This window comes from Anas platyrhynchos, chromosome 8 (assembly GCF_047663525.1).
Source record: "Anas platyrhynchos isolate ZD024472 breed Pekin duck chromosome 8, IASCAAS_PekinDuck_T2T, whole genome shotgun sequence".
Classification (NCBI taxonomy): domain Eukaryota; kingdom Metazoa; phylum Chordata; class Aves; order Anseriformes; family Anatidae; genus Anas; species Anas platyrhynchos.
In genome coordinates this window covers 34,082,886-34,098,962 of record NC_092594.1, presented here as the reverse complement: position 1 = coordinate 34,098,962, position 16,077 = coordinate 34,082,886, and the positions used below count along the sequence as shown (strand labels likewise).

General features: G+C 42.2%; 1 protein-coding gene across 4 annotated transcripts in view; it reads left to right on the top strand.

Annotated features, from left to right (window-relative positions):
* GLIS1 (GLIS family zinc finger 1) overlaps window positions 1-14,099 on the top strand; it is a 189,359-nt gene extending 175,260 nt beyond the window's left edge. For all 4 annotated transcript variants that reach the window (XM_027462876.3, XM_027462875.3, XM_027462877.3 and 1 more), the window contains 3 exons: window positions 2,958-3,142; window positions 10,224-10,391; window positions 13,455-14,099. In XM_027462876.3, the coding sequence (XP_027318677.3) occupies window positions 2,958-3,142; window positions 10,224-10,391; window positions 13,455-13,591 (490 nt within the window). In that variant the 3' untranslated portion in view covers window positions 13,592-14,099. The remainder of the gene's footprint in view (window positions 1-2,957; window positions 3,143-10,223; window positions 10,392-13,454) is intronic.
* The last annotated feature ends 1,978 nt before the right edge of the window (window positions 14,100-16,077 follow it).

Below are 16,077 nucleotides of genomic sequence, written 5' to 3'. Positions count from 1 at the left end.
AGCTACAAACTGTGCCCCAGCGTATGGGAAATGTGAAATTCCCTGCGTGGGAGAGCCTGAGCAGAGCAGAGCAGATTTTACAGTTACCTGCGCAAACCGCTGGGAGCTCTTCACGCAGAGGAGGCACAGCTCGTCGTGTTACACGGCGCGCTCGGGGTTTCGGCTCAAGTTGCTGCGCTGCAAGTTCCTAGGATACTGGCTGCCTGCAGACAGCTATGTTTGCCGAGCTCCAGCACCGTGACAGCGGTGCTGAGTGGAAGCGGGGAGCTGGCACACAGCTCACCCAGCCGGAGCAGGGCCCTGTGCACCACCAAGCCCCTGCTGCCTCCTGGGTGGCTTTGAGGCACGAGCCCTGGCACAACTGCTGAGCTCACGCACAGGTAAAACAAGAATAGGAAGGAGAGTGTGAGTGGGGACAAGCAGCAGCACAAGCACTTCAAAGTGTTGCGAGAGCAGGCACGGGAAACCCAAGACGGGCAGTTGCAGAGTACGTGCTCACCAGGAGCATTCTCCTCCCTCATTCAGCGTGGTTTCTGGCTGGTTGCTGGCCTCGGAGTTTTCAGTACTCTTTTGTTTCTCTTTAAAACGTGTGTGTGGCCATTACCCATATAAATGTCACTATCATGATCTCTTTTAGCTATTACCCTTCCAAAGAAAACAACTGCAATCTTTTAAATCTCTTTTCAGATAGAAGCATTTCCAGGCTTCTAATAGCATTTCTGGCGTGTCGAGGACAATGTCTCCGTGTGCCGTTTGAGCGGGCTGGGGACCATTCTGTAATTTGTGCTTGTGCTTTGCCAGCACTCCCGGCAGCCCTGGCTGAGGCTGCACCAAGGCTTTCCTGCGGGTCCCAGCAGATAGTGGCAGCCCCATCTTCATGCAGCACTCACCACAGACACACATTGGAGAGAATTTGCAGAGGATACAAGGTGGAGCTGGGCAGCAGGACAGATCAGTTTTGTTAAACTCCTTCTCCACCGAGACGTTTGAGGAGCAGCTACAGCCGCATGGGAGCTGACCTTTGCGTTTAGCTGCTGCTTAGCAAATAAACTCGGCATTTTCCCCCGAGCATCTGCTCCTCAGCCGTTTGCAGACTCTGAAAAGCATTTTCTTTCTCTGACCTGAAGAGGGCACAGAAGTCCCCCATTCCCCCACCGACACAGCCCTGCGCCCCTCTTTTTCCATGCCTGTAGCCCCAGGCCTTTACCCACTGGTAGGGTATGGGAATCCCAGCTCGTTTTAATTTTTGTTGCTGAGTTCTTTTTAATATTAACTTAAAACCAAACTAAACCTCCTCTTTTTCTCACAAAAATTTTATTTTCCAGTTCTTAAATATTGAAAGCCTTGAAAATACCCCTTGCCTTAACCCATTTATTAATGCTTGTTTATTTCTTCAGTTTAGTTTGGGATATTTGGGCTCTCTTTGGTCCGCATTATATGCCTTATTTTTCTTCTTTGGGGTGAAGGAGTTATTTCATGATAGGATTGGCTCTGACTGGTTGATTTATTTAAGCCCCTCTTAATAGAGCGTCACTGTGACGCTGTGTCACTGTGACAGTTTTGGCAGCGTTCCCTTGCTTCTCATGTTACATTTGATTATGCCGTTGTCACAATTAATTCATAGTTCATCTGTATTTACCTCTTGAACACTCCCAGGTAGTGCTTAGCCCTGTGCCCAGCACAGCCACCCTCCACAAGTTTTAGTTCCAGCTGCTCCAGCAGCAGTCGTGCAAACTGGTGAGAAACTGCTGGCCAAAGCATGGCGTGTGCCCGAACGGCTTGTACAGTGCCAGAGGAAGTCACCAGGCTTAGTTGATTCTTTGTACTCCTGTGATGGTGTGTGCTCCATATTTTTTCCATCTAGGTGGCATAGATTATAACCTTCCATGGCGTTTTTATTTCTCCACCTCAGGCCCTGCAGCTATGAAGATTCAGCAGAGTGGCTCCCAGGTAGTTTCTCTGGGGTTTGAAGGGTCCAGCACTGCTCCAAGAGACATTTCCTGTGTTTAGCTAAGGCTCCAGAGACGGCAGAGGGTATATGGTGGATGCCTGTTCCATTCAGCCCTGTGGCCAAAAGACTTCTCTGGCAAAGGCTGGGCTTCTTCTGGGGCTGCTGCCATAGCTGGCCTTGGTGGGATGGGCAAGCCATGGCCAGGAAGAAGCACAGCTGTGACTCCACCAGGTGGAGGTGTGCTGAAGGCTTTTGTGGAAGTGGGTTAGTGGGGCTCTTCCTCAGCTGCTCCAGTTTGCTTTGGGAATGCCGGGTATGTCCCCTGAGCGGGACTGCCCCACGCTCCTGGGCTGGCCCAAGTCCCAGACGTCAGAGGAATTTTCCATCTGGCAGGAACCAACCTGTCCCTGCCGTCCTCTGGGCAGTGCCGCCAGAAGCAAACCCTTACTCAGGCCTTTTCTTTGAAAGGACAGTGCCATCTATTGCAGCTCCATTTGTATTTCTTGCAGTGAAGTCTAAAAAATACCATGTGAGGAATGACTGAAAACTGATGCTTTTCCTTGTCTTGGCTGAAACCTGGGTGTAAAGCTTTACCCTGCTACAACGACTAAGGCACTTGAACAATGTACTTGCATTTCCTCATTCTAAGTATGTTCCCCACTCCTGTTTCTGGGCATGTTTCTCAGCTTACACAATTTTAAATTAAAACTGACCCGTGTCTAAGTTGCTTTCTGAGGAGTGATGTCATTTTGATTCTGTCATTACGATTAGTACAGGAAGTCAGCGTAAAGGAACATAAATCATTTTCTAACTGCCTTCCCTGCTAATGAAGACCTGAAAGCAGCACTGCATTACCATGCCTTTTTTTTTTTTTAACAACATAATTTATATCTGCAAAATAAATGTTTCCATAGTTTTGCCATCATGGAAATGAGGCCTTTCAAGTATTTCATTTTCCCATATTGTGATGTGATATGTGAAGTTTTTCTGAATTTTCTTTTTCTAGGCTTGCTCCCAACATAATCCCTCCACTTGTCAGCCCCCTGAAAGCATTAGTTCCACCTTCCCTATTGCAGAAGCACGGCTCTCCATCATCGCACAGCCAGTCACCGAATGGGCAGCAGTTTTCTGGAATACCAAATAAACCATATGCTCAATTTCAAAACCAGTCTGTACAGCAGGGATCTCAAGGTAACTCTTAATTTTTATTTATTGATTTATTTATTTTTAAAAGTTGTTAAGCTTTCCTGATCTGTAGTTGGGGAAAAAGAACTGATTTCAGTTTTTACATTTTCTGCCAGTATTGTTGTTTTAAGGGAGTGACAGCATTTTAGTGGGAACTCCTATTTTAAGATCATTTGTTTCATGCAGGGAAACATTTTCAGATTGCTTCATACTGTGATATCATATCATACTAGGGAAAGCTATCACAACAGCTGATCCATTGCATTTATTCATTTTTTAAAAAACATGACTTCAAAAAGGTCTCCTCACAAGAATGAGTTATGTCCCCAAATAACTCAGTGATGTAATGATCAAGTGAGCTATTTAGCCCTGTCTCACTCCTTGATTGTCAGTAAGCATTGCTCTCCCAGCACAACTGGCTGTGCACCTCCTCTGACTGATTAGCCAGCCTTCAGCCAGATTGGAGAGAGTGACCCTGGCAAAGCAAGAGTCATTTTTCGTTTGCTTGCTGAAATAGGTGGGGTGAAGCACACTTGGCAATGCCCTGCTCTGTCCATTGGTGGTGCTGTACTAGACATGAACTTAGACAAAGAAAAATGATTTTACTATTTAATATTTGGCAGTTTGGCTTACGTATTATATAATATAGTAATCTGCAAAGGCACTTTGCATAACTATAGAGTGTGAGCATGTTTTGAGGACAGGAATGGGAACAGCTAAGCAGCTATCCTACTGCTTAAGTTAAAACTTTATGTTGAGAATTTATTCTTTTTGATGAGAATTTATTTTCCTATTCCACAGTTCTGCTGGGGGAACTAATTAATGTTTCTATATTTTTTGAGGTACAAATTAGCAAGTGATATTATTATCACAGATTCTTCCAGTAACAGGAGCTTGCATACTTAAGAAATATGTCATATAATCCAGATGGTATGCTGCTTAAGCATGGTGAATATTCACAATAAAGAAGTGTGCAAGACATCTGTCTGGTCACGAGTATAACCAAGCATATGTGAGTTTATACAGGCAGATAACCAGTTTTTTTGAAACTCACTCCACAGCTGTACTGTCGTTTGTATAAGGTCATTTTTGGCTGGCAAAGTATCACATGTGATCAATTTACCAGTGCGTAAAATAGGTTTGCTTTCTCTGAAGAAATTCTAAGGCTAGGTCTGAAACGCAGGATTTTAACACAAAGCCAACGAGCAATTCACAGCTGTAATGGGGTTCTGTATCCCAACAGTTCCCTCTGCCCTTCAATCTCTGAGGACTCTTTTTGCTCTTTGGTTGGACTGCCTTAGTCTGAAAAGTTAAAGCAGATTATATTAAATGATTTGTGCCAAAGGAAAAACTAACTCAACCTGATGCTCAACAGATTACTCAATTTAAAAAGATTAACTCTGTGAGGGAAAAGTGGCAGATTTATGATAGCATATAATGATATATGATTATGTTACTATAATGAGCTAAATAACTACAAACCACAAGAGGAAAGTTTAGCAGCTCATTACTATGGCAGAAACAAATGCATAGACAGAAAAAGTTTTGAACCACTTAAATAAATTGACTTTATTCCTTAAGAAAACCACATTTCCTTTTGAATGAATTGTTGCTTTCTAAGTGTTATGTCGTGTGGTTTTGAAAAAGCAATAATTTTCCACTTTGGCCAAATGTTGAAGTATTATTATAAATTCATTATGGAAATGGTCATTCAAAAATCAATTTTGATTAGCAGCCTTTGAAATCAATTGATCTGTAACCTGTACTTAGCTATACTTGCTGTAAGTCTTTTTTGACTCTCAGTTCATTAATAGCACTTTTTTTCTAATGGAATCTGTAGTAATTTTGTAGTTTTGATTTTTTACTGAACAAGGAATACTCTCTAAGTTTACCTGTGGAACTAGGAGCCTGTATAGAAGCACATAAATACTGTGGATCTGCAGTTTTTTTCTAGGCATTGAGCTCCACCAAGCTGGTAGCAGAAATATTGATAATGAAAGAATAATAAACTGACATTATTTATATGTTTAAAGCTGGTAGTAGTAAGATCACATGGAAATTATTATATGCTGGAAGAATTTGGCAGGCGATAGAATCCTGTAGTTATTTATACCTGACGTGCCTTCTCCTCAGAAATTTTATGGAATTTGAAGAGTTTAGATTTATTTGTACATACATGTAAATGACATGACATAACAAGATGGAATTTAATAGACATATTTCAATTATTTGCTTATTACATCATTCATTTTAAAGCTCCTTCAAGTTTTCTAGGTTGTGCCTTAGAGAAACAGAGGCAGCCAGTGCACTGTGTGAAGTGGCTAACTGCAGCTTTTCTGTCACAAATTATTTCAAAGCAAAATTTTAGCTAAATGTTATGCTTGGAACTCAGTTTATTCCTTTATTAACTGTTATATTTCTACATCTACTGTACATAAAACATTTAATAGTGATCATTTAAACTGACAGGACATTTAGTAAATTCTTCACTTGAAAATTAGCCTCAGAAAATTTGTTTTAAATCAAACAAACTGAAGGAAAATCTGAAATGCACATGGAAAAAAAAATATTGGTGAAGCACTTGTTGCCAAGTTGGTGCTGCGCTTTTGCTCTCCCAGAAGGAGCAGTGATGTTTGCACCAGACAAGCCTCCCTGCCTACTTCATATTTTAGCCACCGAGGAGAGTTTGAAGAACTTGTAAAAAATATTCCCATGTTTTATTTTCACTAATCAACCATATGTAGCTGCTAATTGAACCATTAGTTATGGGACCTTAATCATATCTTAGCTCCTAATATTTTCTGAGGTAGGTGGTGGGGGGTAAGTCAGGTAGAAGCAAAGCATTTCAGAAAACCTAAAGGAACTGTAACTGAATTGGGACAGGAAAACAAGACTTAGGAGAAGCCACTGAGGGAACTGGGGCTGTTTAGTCTGGAGAAACAGAGGCTCTTGGGAGACCTCATCAATCTCTACAGTTACCTGAAAGGTTGTTGCAATGAGAATCATAACATCATAGAATGTTTTGGGTTGAGGAGGGTGTCAGTCTCTTTTCTCACGTGATAAGTGATGAGTCATGACAAAATAGTCTCAGGTTGTGCCATGGGAGGTTTAGATTGGATATTAGAAAGAATTTCTTTATGAGGAGGGTGGTTAAGTATTGGAACAGGCTGCCCAGGGAAGTGGTGGAGTCCCCATCCCTAGAGGTATTGGAGAGGTGTGGACGTGGCATCAGAGGTGGGACTCGGTAGAAGGGGTTATGGTTGAACTTCATGATCGTGAAGGTCCTTTCCAAATCAAATTCTATGATTGCATGATGAAATGGAATGAACCTTTCCTTACTACTACATGTTTTAAATACAGTAAGGTCTATCTTGTATTGCATATGTAAATCAACCACTGTATTGTCTGCAAACATCAATTTCATTTCCTGTGGTTGTGCAACATGAATGAAATCTTATCTGGCAAGGGTACCAGTTGTTACAAAAGTCCCTGTGGTTGCTTTAACTCACATGGCCTTTCCATCTTGTCTAATGACTTTGGTTTTCAGGAACACTTAGCATTTCAACAAGCTGGCAATTTTCCCTTTTTATTAGTGTAAAAGTTGCTGGAGGCTCAGATCTCTGAAGCAGACTGACTGGCCTCTTGAGTCACACCAGGCTATGGAGGGCCATCAGCAAAAGCCAATCAGCCTCATACCGAAAGAAACTCCAACTGTGCTGCTGAAACAGTGGGTGGGAGAATAGGAAGTATAAAAAAAGTCATGAAGAAAATCTTACTGACACAGCAACACCCTGATTCTGCTGTCATGCAACCTGCAGATATGCAGCTTCAGTCATTCCAAGACTGATTTCCACCTTTCAGGATTGACATTCAACTAATTACATATTCAAATAAAACTTTTAATACTGTAAGCACAGTTCTTCCTACCCAAGTGTTGTTTCATCCCCAGTTTAAGTGCAGGGACAGTTTCAGTCAGACTGCTCTTCCTGTAGCCATTGCACTGCCTTTTTTCACACACGCATGGAATGCCTTCCATAAAGCCTCCATCCCTTTCTTTATAGAGCCCTACTGATGTCTCATTTCTATGAAGCTGATGACAAAGGAAGTAAACTTTTATTATATTGCTGAGGTCCAGAGGGTTAAAAGTCCCATTTGTAAGAGTCACGGTGTGCTTTACTTGACCGATATTCTTGCTGCAACCTTTCCCTTCCTAAATCTGTCCTTTTCCTCTAGTTTGCTGCCTTTATCACATCTGCAGACACATTAGGGCAGGAGTGGTGTATTTCTCTGTGTTTTCTTTGGGAAGAACTTTTCAGGAATTTGAGCACATACAACAGTATAATAACACTAGTATTTTCCTACATTGTGCCTCTTCACTGGACAGTTCCGGTATCACTTTTTGCACTGCCTTTTCAGATTATCACTCTGTGATGCCGATGGATAGATACTGCAATTGAAAAGAGAATTTGATTGCTTATGGCAGCTCTTCTCCAGACTTCTGATTCTGAGGCAGACAACTGCCTTGGATATTTTTTCCTGAGCAGCTAGAGAGTGTAACTTAAAACACCGCAAAAGAAACCTTCAGCTATAGGTCTCGAGCAAGTCCTGGAACCACCTAGTTTCAATCCAGTTCTGTCATGCTTGGCTGTTCTCGGATATTCTAAGCCACTGTGCCAGCACTGCAGATCATAAAGATTTTAATTGATTTAACAAAGGCAAGCTAGGGAGCATGACGAAAGGGCAGCAATTAGAGACAGAGAAAATACACATCATGCCTTCCCCAGAAGTGATGTGTATAGCAGACATTCTAGAAAAGGGTCTTTTTTCTTTTTCTCTCCCTCTAGCAATGCATATAAGTGCTCTCTGCAACCAGCTATACCTCATCTGAAGCCAAGTGTCTCATTTTTTTTTCACTGCTCATCTCAAAAGGATATGTTTTTAGAAGGCTTACAGCAAGGAGTTCATGCTTTGTAAACAGAAAAGTCAGAGGAATTATCAAAAGCCAATCAATAAAGCACTGTACCTAAAACCACATCAAAAGATGGCTTTGCTACCTCTCCTAAGAGCTTCTTGCTTTTTTGAGCCAGACTCTCCGGTCAGTAAATAGAGGTGGCTGTCTGTTTATTCTGAGGAAAGGCATGCATCATTTAATACTCTGCTTTCCAAATTTCTGGGCCACCTTCTGCATAGCAGCAAAAATGTACAGCTTCAGCACAGTGTGCTTAGTGTCTTTATCTAATATAGTCATCCATTAGTACATCACCAATCATGGGTATCAACAATTTATTATTTTTTTGTGGTGGAGGATCACAGGTTTTCAAGAAATGAATCATCTAATCCTTGCAAATACTGCCAAAACACACATTAAACTGTGAAACTTCAGAGCAAATCTTTCACCACTGGATGAGTTCATTGCATTTCTACTAAAGAATTGCCTCACTTAGCCTTATTTATTACCGTCACAGAAAAACATGACCAGAATTCAGACAGGCCCTGAACTCTGCCTGATGTTATCTACTTGATCAAACTTTGGTAGTAAAAGGAAAAGGTAGAAAAAGGGAGGAGATCTTTCTTAACAGGAAAAAAACGTATACGCTGCATGATTTGTAGGGGACAAATTCTATCCTGTACAGCACCTGGGCACCCTGGTGGCAGGGACGGGCATTATTGTATTTCTAAGCAAACTAAACAGCTGCACAACTGGCCCAGCAAACCTGGTCTTGTGCTGGTGAGTGGAGCAGTGCTGACTCCTGTCAGCTGCAGAGCTGGCCATGGCTCTGACTGAACTACCTGAAGCTTTTGCAGTTGGTCTTTGGGAAGTGTTCCAGTCTAACTGAAGAAGACTGGGCAAGAAACAGTCCTCATTTTTTGTGGCAATTTGGGAAAAATCCTGATGGCACATTCTACTAGACTTTAAGCCTGACTTGGTTGACTTCAGTCACCTATAAGGGAAGGAACATCACTTCAGAAGGGACTTTAGGAGAAGACAGGAAAAGGGATAGTTAATCTCAATGTGCAATTAGTATGCATTGCATCTGGAGTCAGGAAGAGGAGAGGCTGCTGGGACAGAAGGAATGAGGAGAATTAAATCAGGCCATGTTTGGTATAAATTTTGTGGCATGCTTTGAGGTCATCCTTATGGGAGCAAATATCATCTTTTAAGATGCTGGCACAAACTTGCAAGTTGTAAAATTCCTTCCTCAGCAATTAATTTGTCATTTACTACTAAATATCTTCTTTGTTGTGTGCAACTCATTCACAATTTCTGCAAGCAAAAACAAAACTACTGATCCACCAGAAACAAATATGAATACATATAAAAGCAGGAGATGAAAATTCAGGGTACAAAAATCACATGCCCCAAAAGCAGAATGACTGAAGCAGCCAGAGACCCTGCAGATTTATCTTGGCACTTTGCAGAAGCAAGAAGCAAGTAATCTCTAACTGAGCCCTAAGTCTCCACCTGATGGCCACCTGGAGACAGACCTGCACCTCTAGTTTGATTCTACTGACCATGGCCATCTGTATTCACTGAAGAGTTTTCACTTGAAATAAGAGGAGTCTGAGAAAGGAGGGGTTTAAGGTATTCTTAAAGGTATGTGGAAGAAAAAGTGCTGTTTCCAGCAGTGCGTAATGCACCTTGGATGAGAAAAGACTTTACTCTGCTGCAAATAGAGCAGTGTTATTCATTTAAATATTGCATTATTGTATTAAAATCAAAAGTAATTCATTATAGAAGCATTCCCTTAGGGGCTGAGCTTTCTGGACCTGATCCAGTGAAGTACTTATTACTTTTGTTTGAACACAAGTGGGCTGTTGACTTCATTCATCCAGTCTCTTCTATTGCTTGAAATAAAGCACATCCTTAACATTTTTGCTTGATGGGGATTACAGTCCACAGCACCTTGTGGGACTAAGTCTGATGTAGCTTTTCTATTATTGCGCCTTATAGGATAGCATGATCATTTTTCCATAGTTAAAACTGAGGAACTGAAGAAACCCCACAATAGTAATGAAATACTGTGACAGAAATGGAGCTAATACCCTTGCACCAGTGTTAAAATGTGTATGCAATATCTGTTTTCAGGTTACCAAGGCAGCTTTCACTCAATACAAAACTGTTTCCACTACGGAGACTGCTACAGAACAATGGACCAGTCTGTCACCAGTGATGTGCTAACAGGGGAATCCCATTGCTTCAATCCTCTGAGACAGAATGGCTATCACATACTCAATGCACCTTTAGCTTCAACAGGTAATTTTTTTTTTCTGCCTATAAAGAATTACCCATTTATTTTTAGCAGGAGGGGAAGAGAACACATTTTAAAGTCAGTACTATTAGAAGAATATGTTTGCACTAGAAACTAAGTCACTGCAATTCATCTGAGTCTATAAAAATCCCACTAGGAAAGCAAATTTTTCTTTAATCCAATATTGGTTTGACAGACAAATTCTCCTTTCATTATGTTGGATATTACAGGGAACACACAGCTTCAGGAGAGCTGACAAACAAGACATTTCTCACATTTATTGTGTGGGGTGTTCATAGTACATGTCTTCACATATGCTCAGGCAGGCTTTTATAATCAGACAGTAGTTGAGAAGACAGCAAAATACTGAAGAAAACGGCAGCTGGAGCTTCATGTCCATCTAAGAATAAACGGATAGCTTTGCTTTACAATACTGATGTTTACAAAATGGAAAGACACTGCTTTGGGAAATTTGACTAAAAATATTAGTTAGTTCCTTTTTGTTTGGAAGTCCCCTTTTATTTGTGCTGGTCATTGTTTGTGCTGTGCACATTCACTGCAGTTGTATTTCCCTGTTCAGCTACATATTTGCATAGTGTAAAATTTTCAATAAGTTACAACAGCTAGAAGACTATAGTACTTCAATATGTAGGCATTCATTTTTATAAAGCATTTCTTCTACTTTTAAAACCACAGTTAAGAGTTGACAGAATTACTGAAATCAAACAAAATGTGAGTATTGTCAGAGCCATGAAATAGTATCATTTACCCCAATCTTTACTTACGTATCTCCAAGAAATTTTTCATGTTGGAATTCAGGAGGGCATCTCAGCTAAGGACGATACTAAAAACATATGTTTAAATGCTTTTTGAAATGGGGTCTGAGTCAGACCACAAAATTAGAGTTGACTTTCCTGTTTGTTTTGTATTAAAGGAGACTCTGTTCAGAGAGAGCATGCATGCATTTGTCTGGTGTTCCGTACTAGAAAGTGTATGCATCAGTGACTAACACAAGGGAAAAGTTTAAGATGAAGTTTCAACTTCAACTTTGAATTCTTTTGTGTTATTCATAAGTTTGATGTTACTAAAACATAGTTTTTTTCATGTTAACATCAAATTTCAAGTTTAGATTGACACACTGCAATATTTAAAGAACAGACTAAATAAACTTTCCCAATGAAATTGTAGGAGCAAAGAATAATACTATGGCAAGACACCAACTTCAACAACAGTTGATTTTTCTCTCTGGGTCTAAACTATTATGAAATGTTTCTGTGTAATATTTTTGTTTTTAGAGTGGTTATTGAGGTATGCAAATACTTAGAGGCTGAAACAAATATATATACATATGTGAAATATATAAATCTTATCTCATCATTTTGTATGTCAAAAAGAACCATTGAGGTTGGCAAGATTCATCAAGGCTATGTATTAATTTTTTTTCAGGCTTTTATAGCACCATTAATATTAAACGAGTTCTCATCTCACAGGAATGCCAAATGTGACTGGCAAACAGCTGTTCCATGAATCACATTAACAGTCAATAAATTTTTATTTTCTGTTCAGGAGTTTGGATAGTTTACTCTATCTGGAATCTAATAATGATTTCTGGGTGTATGCTTATCTTGGGTTTTGTCCATCTGTGGTTGTGCATCCACCCTGTGTACAGGCTCATCAAATAGAAATTAGCATAACGTAAACACTCACAAAGCTTATCAAAATACCAGTCACTCCACTTGGACTGACACCCAGCACAGGGCAGATAAACAGGCTGACTTTCTCTTTCAGGGTCTTTGGCCATATGCTGCATGCCAGAATTCTGCAAACAGCAGAATTTGACCCATAAATGAGTACGTCGTAGGAAAATGCAGAACTATAAATACGTAGAGAATTTTATCTCCAATAATAAAACCAGCCCTAATAGTAAACTACCTGTCATTAAGTTCTAAGGACTGAGCTGACAGGACTCCAAGACTGCCTTTCCCAGCAGTGCTGGATAGCCCGGAGACCTCACCAAAAAGCCTGGAGCAGTTAGGTTCTGCCACACCTTGGCACACACGTGTGCAGCCTTAGGCAGGCTGAAGAGATGAGAAACACTGAACAGAAAGAACAGCCTCATTTTATAGAGGGGGAGATCCTAACAAGAAGGATCTTAAGAAGAGAGATCTTAACAAGAAGGATTGTGCTCCATGTGTTGCCTCAGCTGACTTAATGCTGCTGATGGTTATTGAAATTGTGCTAGGTGGCCTGGGGGCAGGGGTCAGAACCCTGTGCCGAAGCTCATCCAGACACTTTCTTAAAGACCCAATCCAAAGCAGGTGGTACAGGCAAACCTGTTCCTTACCACAGGGATGCACAGCTCAGGGCAGGTTACAATAACTCTGGAGGGTTTTCACTGTGAAAGGAGAAGGACAGAGAAACTCCTCCCCACCATAATGGCTTTCTGGTAGCCTGGTAAGCACCAGCCACCTCAGACAGGTGAGGAGCCAGCAGCATGGTGAGCTTTGGTGGGCTGAGGACAACATGGTGCACAGCTCCTTTCACTTGTCCTGTGAGCCTGACCCAACCCAGACACCACTTCCAGACCTTGCCTCTGTAGTATGGAGGGATACAACAAATGCAGGATCCAAATTTCTCCAGGACCTTAAGCTTAAGAGCAGCTGGGAGACACATGGAACATTTTCGTAAGTGCCATTAAAAAGAAAAACATACAAAACAAGAGGACTACATCACTTTTAGCTCACACTTACTAGGATCCTTGCCCATTCATTGTTTAGACATCCTATTCAGATAATAACTGTAAAGTCCCGAGGGAGCCATGCTCTGATACTTGCACTTCACTTGCAAATGGGTAGCTGTCCGCAGAAATGAATGGGAGCCTCATACACTATGACACAAGTGCCCGTGGAGATTAGTTTGTGTATCTCCTGGGTAAGGCTTTGATGGTAAATCCTATTGTCTTGTCATTAGCACTGTGCTGTGCTGCATAATCCCAGGCCTCAAACCAGGCTTCCTTCCTTATATGTACTGCTGTTAAATCGTGTCCATACAACTTGTCACGCTTGCAGGCTATGAGGCAATCTCTGAAGCTCAGTGTGCGTCTGAAGACATGGTGTCCAACGGAACCGACGAGAATGGATTTTTCCAGAACAGCGCCTTTGATCACTGCTTGAATCACATTCCTCCCATCTATACAGATACCTAAGAGCAGTGCTGACCTTCCTTCCTTTATTATACCTATAACTGTGTATGTAATAACAAAGGTGTTGCTCAAGTACTTTTATTTAGTCTGTATCCCTATATGTGCTCATTTAAATAAACACCTCACATTTACCAAACCATTTTATACATGAATAGTCTGTATAAGATAATATTGGAACCTGTTCCTTTGCTGTGGCACTTTGAAATTCATGCTTTAAGGGAATGAGGAGCATTTCAAGCAGCTTGTTTTGTAAGTTCTCTCCATAAAGTGTAAATGTAAGTTATATAATAAACTTGTAAAGATTTTTTTTCCTGAAAGGTATGTTTCAGTTTGAGAATGTCGGTCCCTTTAATCAGTTTTCACTTAACTCATTGGTCAATTCTTTTCTTCTTTTTTTTTTTTTTAACTAAAAGGATTTTTTTAATCACAGACCTCATGTATATAAAAATCTTTTGCTCGGCTGGTTTTATATTTTCAGTTTTACAAGAAAGCATTAAAAACTGGAAACAAGTCTACTGTCATTTCTTAAAACTATCGGTCTGCCTGATGAATCCTAATATCACATTCTTAACATGCCCAGCAGTGATTTAAACCAAGCACTGACATTTCAGCAGGTGTGAAATTAAAGCAGCTCAGGTGCACATGGGGAAAGCCAAGGGGCAGAATCCCAGTGAAAGGGCCAGAAGTTGCCCTTGCCAGGAGCAGGGCAGCCTGAGGCAGCTGTCCTGTGCCTGTTGGAGCCAGGGGAGCTCACCTGAAATGCTGCTGATGCCCAGCACCACCAGGTAAATCTCCACAGGTACCACCACCAACTCCCAGACTGAGAATTAATTCCTCTCTGGCAAATTCCCCTTCACCCGCAGCTCAGTTACCTGAACTACCGTGGGGCACCACCGAAAAGCTCCCACTAGGTCAAAACCTCCCAGTGACTGAGGATGGTGCTTCTCCTCCTTCGCTCCCTCCTCCTCACTACCAGGAGCTGCTTGGCAGCCCCGTGCTCGTGCAGTGTTGTCGAGTCTCTTCCCTTGTGCCAGGCATGCCAGTGCTAAGCCCCAGCCCTTTGGTTTTCAGGCCCATAAACCAACTAGCTGCCCCCCCACAGGAACAGCCTACGCCAAGGAGCAGCTGTTAGAAGATGGCACACCCCCCAAAAGGACCAGCAGAAAAATGTCAAGCACCTGGCTTCAGCAAAATAGTAAATTCCGTGGGGGAAAAAAATCTAAATTCGGTGGCATGTTAAGAAAATACCACATTTTGCAGCTGCATGTTCAGAATCCAGTGAGCAGCCCCCGAGCTGAATGGGGTGATTCTTTGGCAGCACTTGCAGGAGCGGTGTTAGCAGGTCCACAGGACTGCCGTTCTCCTTACAGTCACAAAGATATACAACCACAGCGAATACGTATATATTTTAAAGCACAATTTGGTGGCAACGTGTGAAGCCAGCAGCCAAAGTACTGGGGAAAACGCAGTAGCAGTGTGAAACCAGAGGTCTCCAATGCCCCAGCCACTCAGAGTGTCCTTTGCAGCCCCACTGTGGGCTGCCAGCTGGAACTCTTGGCAGTTCCTAGCTTTGGCAAACACCTTGCAAGGAATCAGAAAGGTACCATGAGAGTGTCCCATACTTGCAGACAACCCTCAGGAAGCAACTCTCAAGGGGATCAAGACCCTGCTCTCTGCAAGGGTGTTAGCCCTGAGACCAGCCCTCAACCTTTGGTCCCCAGCTCCCTGCCTCTGTTGGGCACTTTGCAAACCTCTGCAAAGCAGTGCTGGGGTGGCAGCTGAGGAGAAATGGGAGAAAAGAAACACAGAAATGACACTGAAGGAGCACAACCAACATTAAAGGCCCAGAAATGTGGGATGCAGCTCAGGTCCAGCACGGCACCTGGTGGCTCAGGAATCCTCTCCCACATGAGCATCGAGCACCCAGGTGCTGCTGTACCTCTCAGCCAAAATGACCTCTGCAAATGAGGGAAAAACCCTGGATGCCATCTCATAGCAGCACATGTAGCACCAGGCATGGTTTGTGCTGACCATAAAGCCTACATGGATGCATTTTACTTGTTCCCCAGCGCCTGGTTGCACGTTGTTGGTGTACGTGAGGGTGCCTCTGTGCCCAATTTAGCTTTCTGTCCTCAAGAAATTTGAATGAAACTTAGACATTCAGGAAGCTTTAGAGTTAGTCACTAGAGAACAAGGTGCATGGGGGAACCTTTTGTAAACAGTTCCTCAACATCTCTGGCTCTCAAGGACGCCCTGTCCCAGCAGCAAACCCCTGAGCTGTGGCTGCCCTGCCTGCCACAAGCCATCCCTGGCAGCACTGACTCACCATTCCTCTCCTGGAGTTGCATGTAAAAAGGCTCCAATTTATGCTTTAAGCCTCTGCACACAGCTTTGCTTCCGGTACCTGCCACATTTGGCTGTCTGTCCCGTTCCTTACCTACTCAGATGCATCAGCTGTTTTCATCTCAGACGTAAGCAGCCCAAACTCT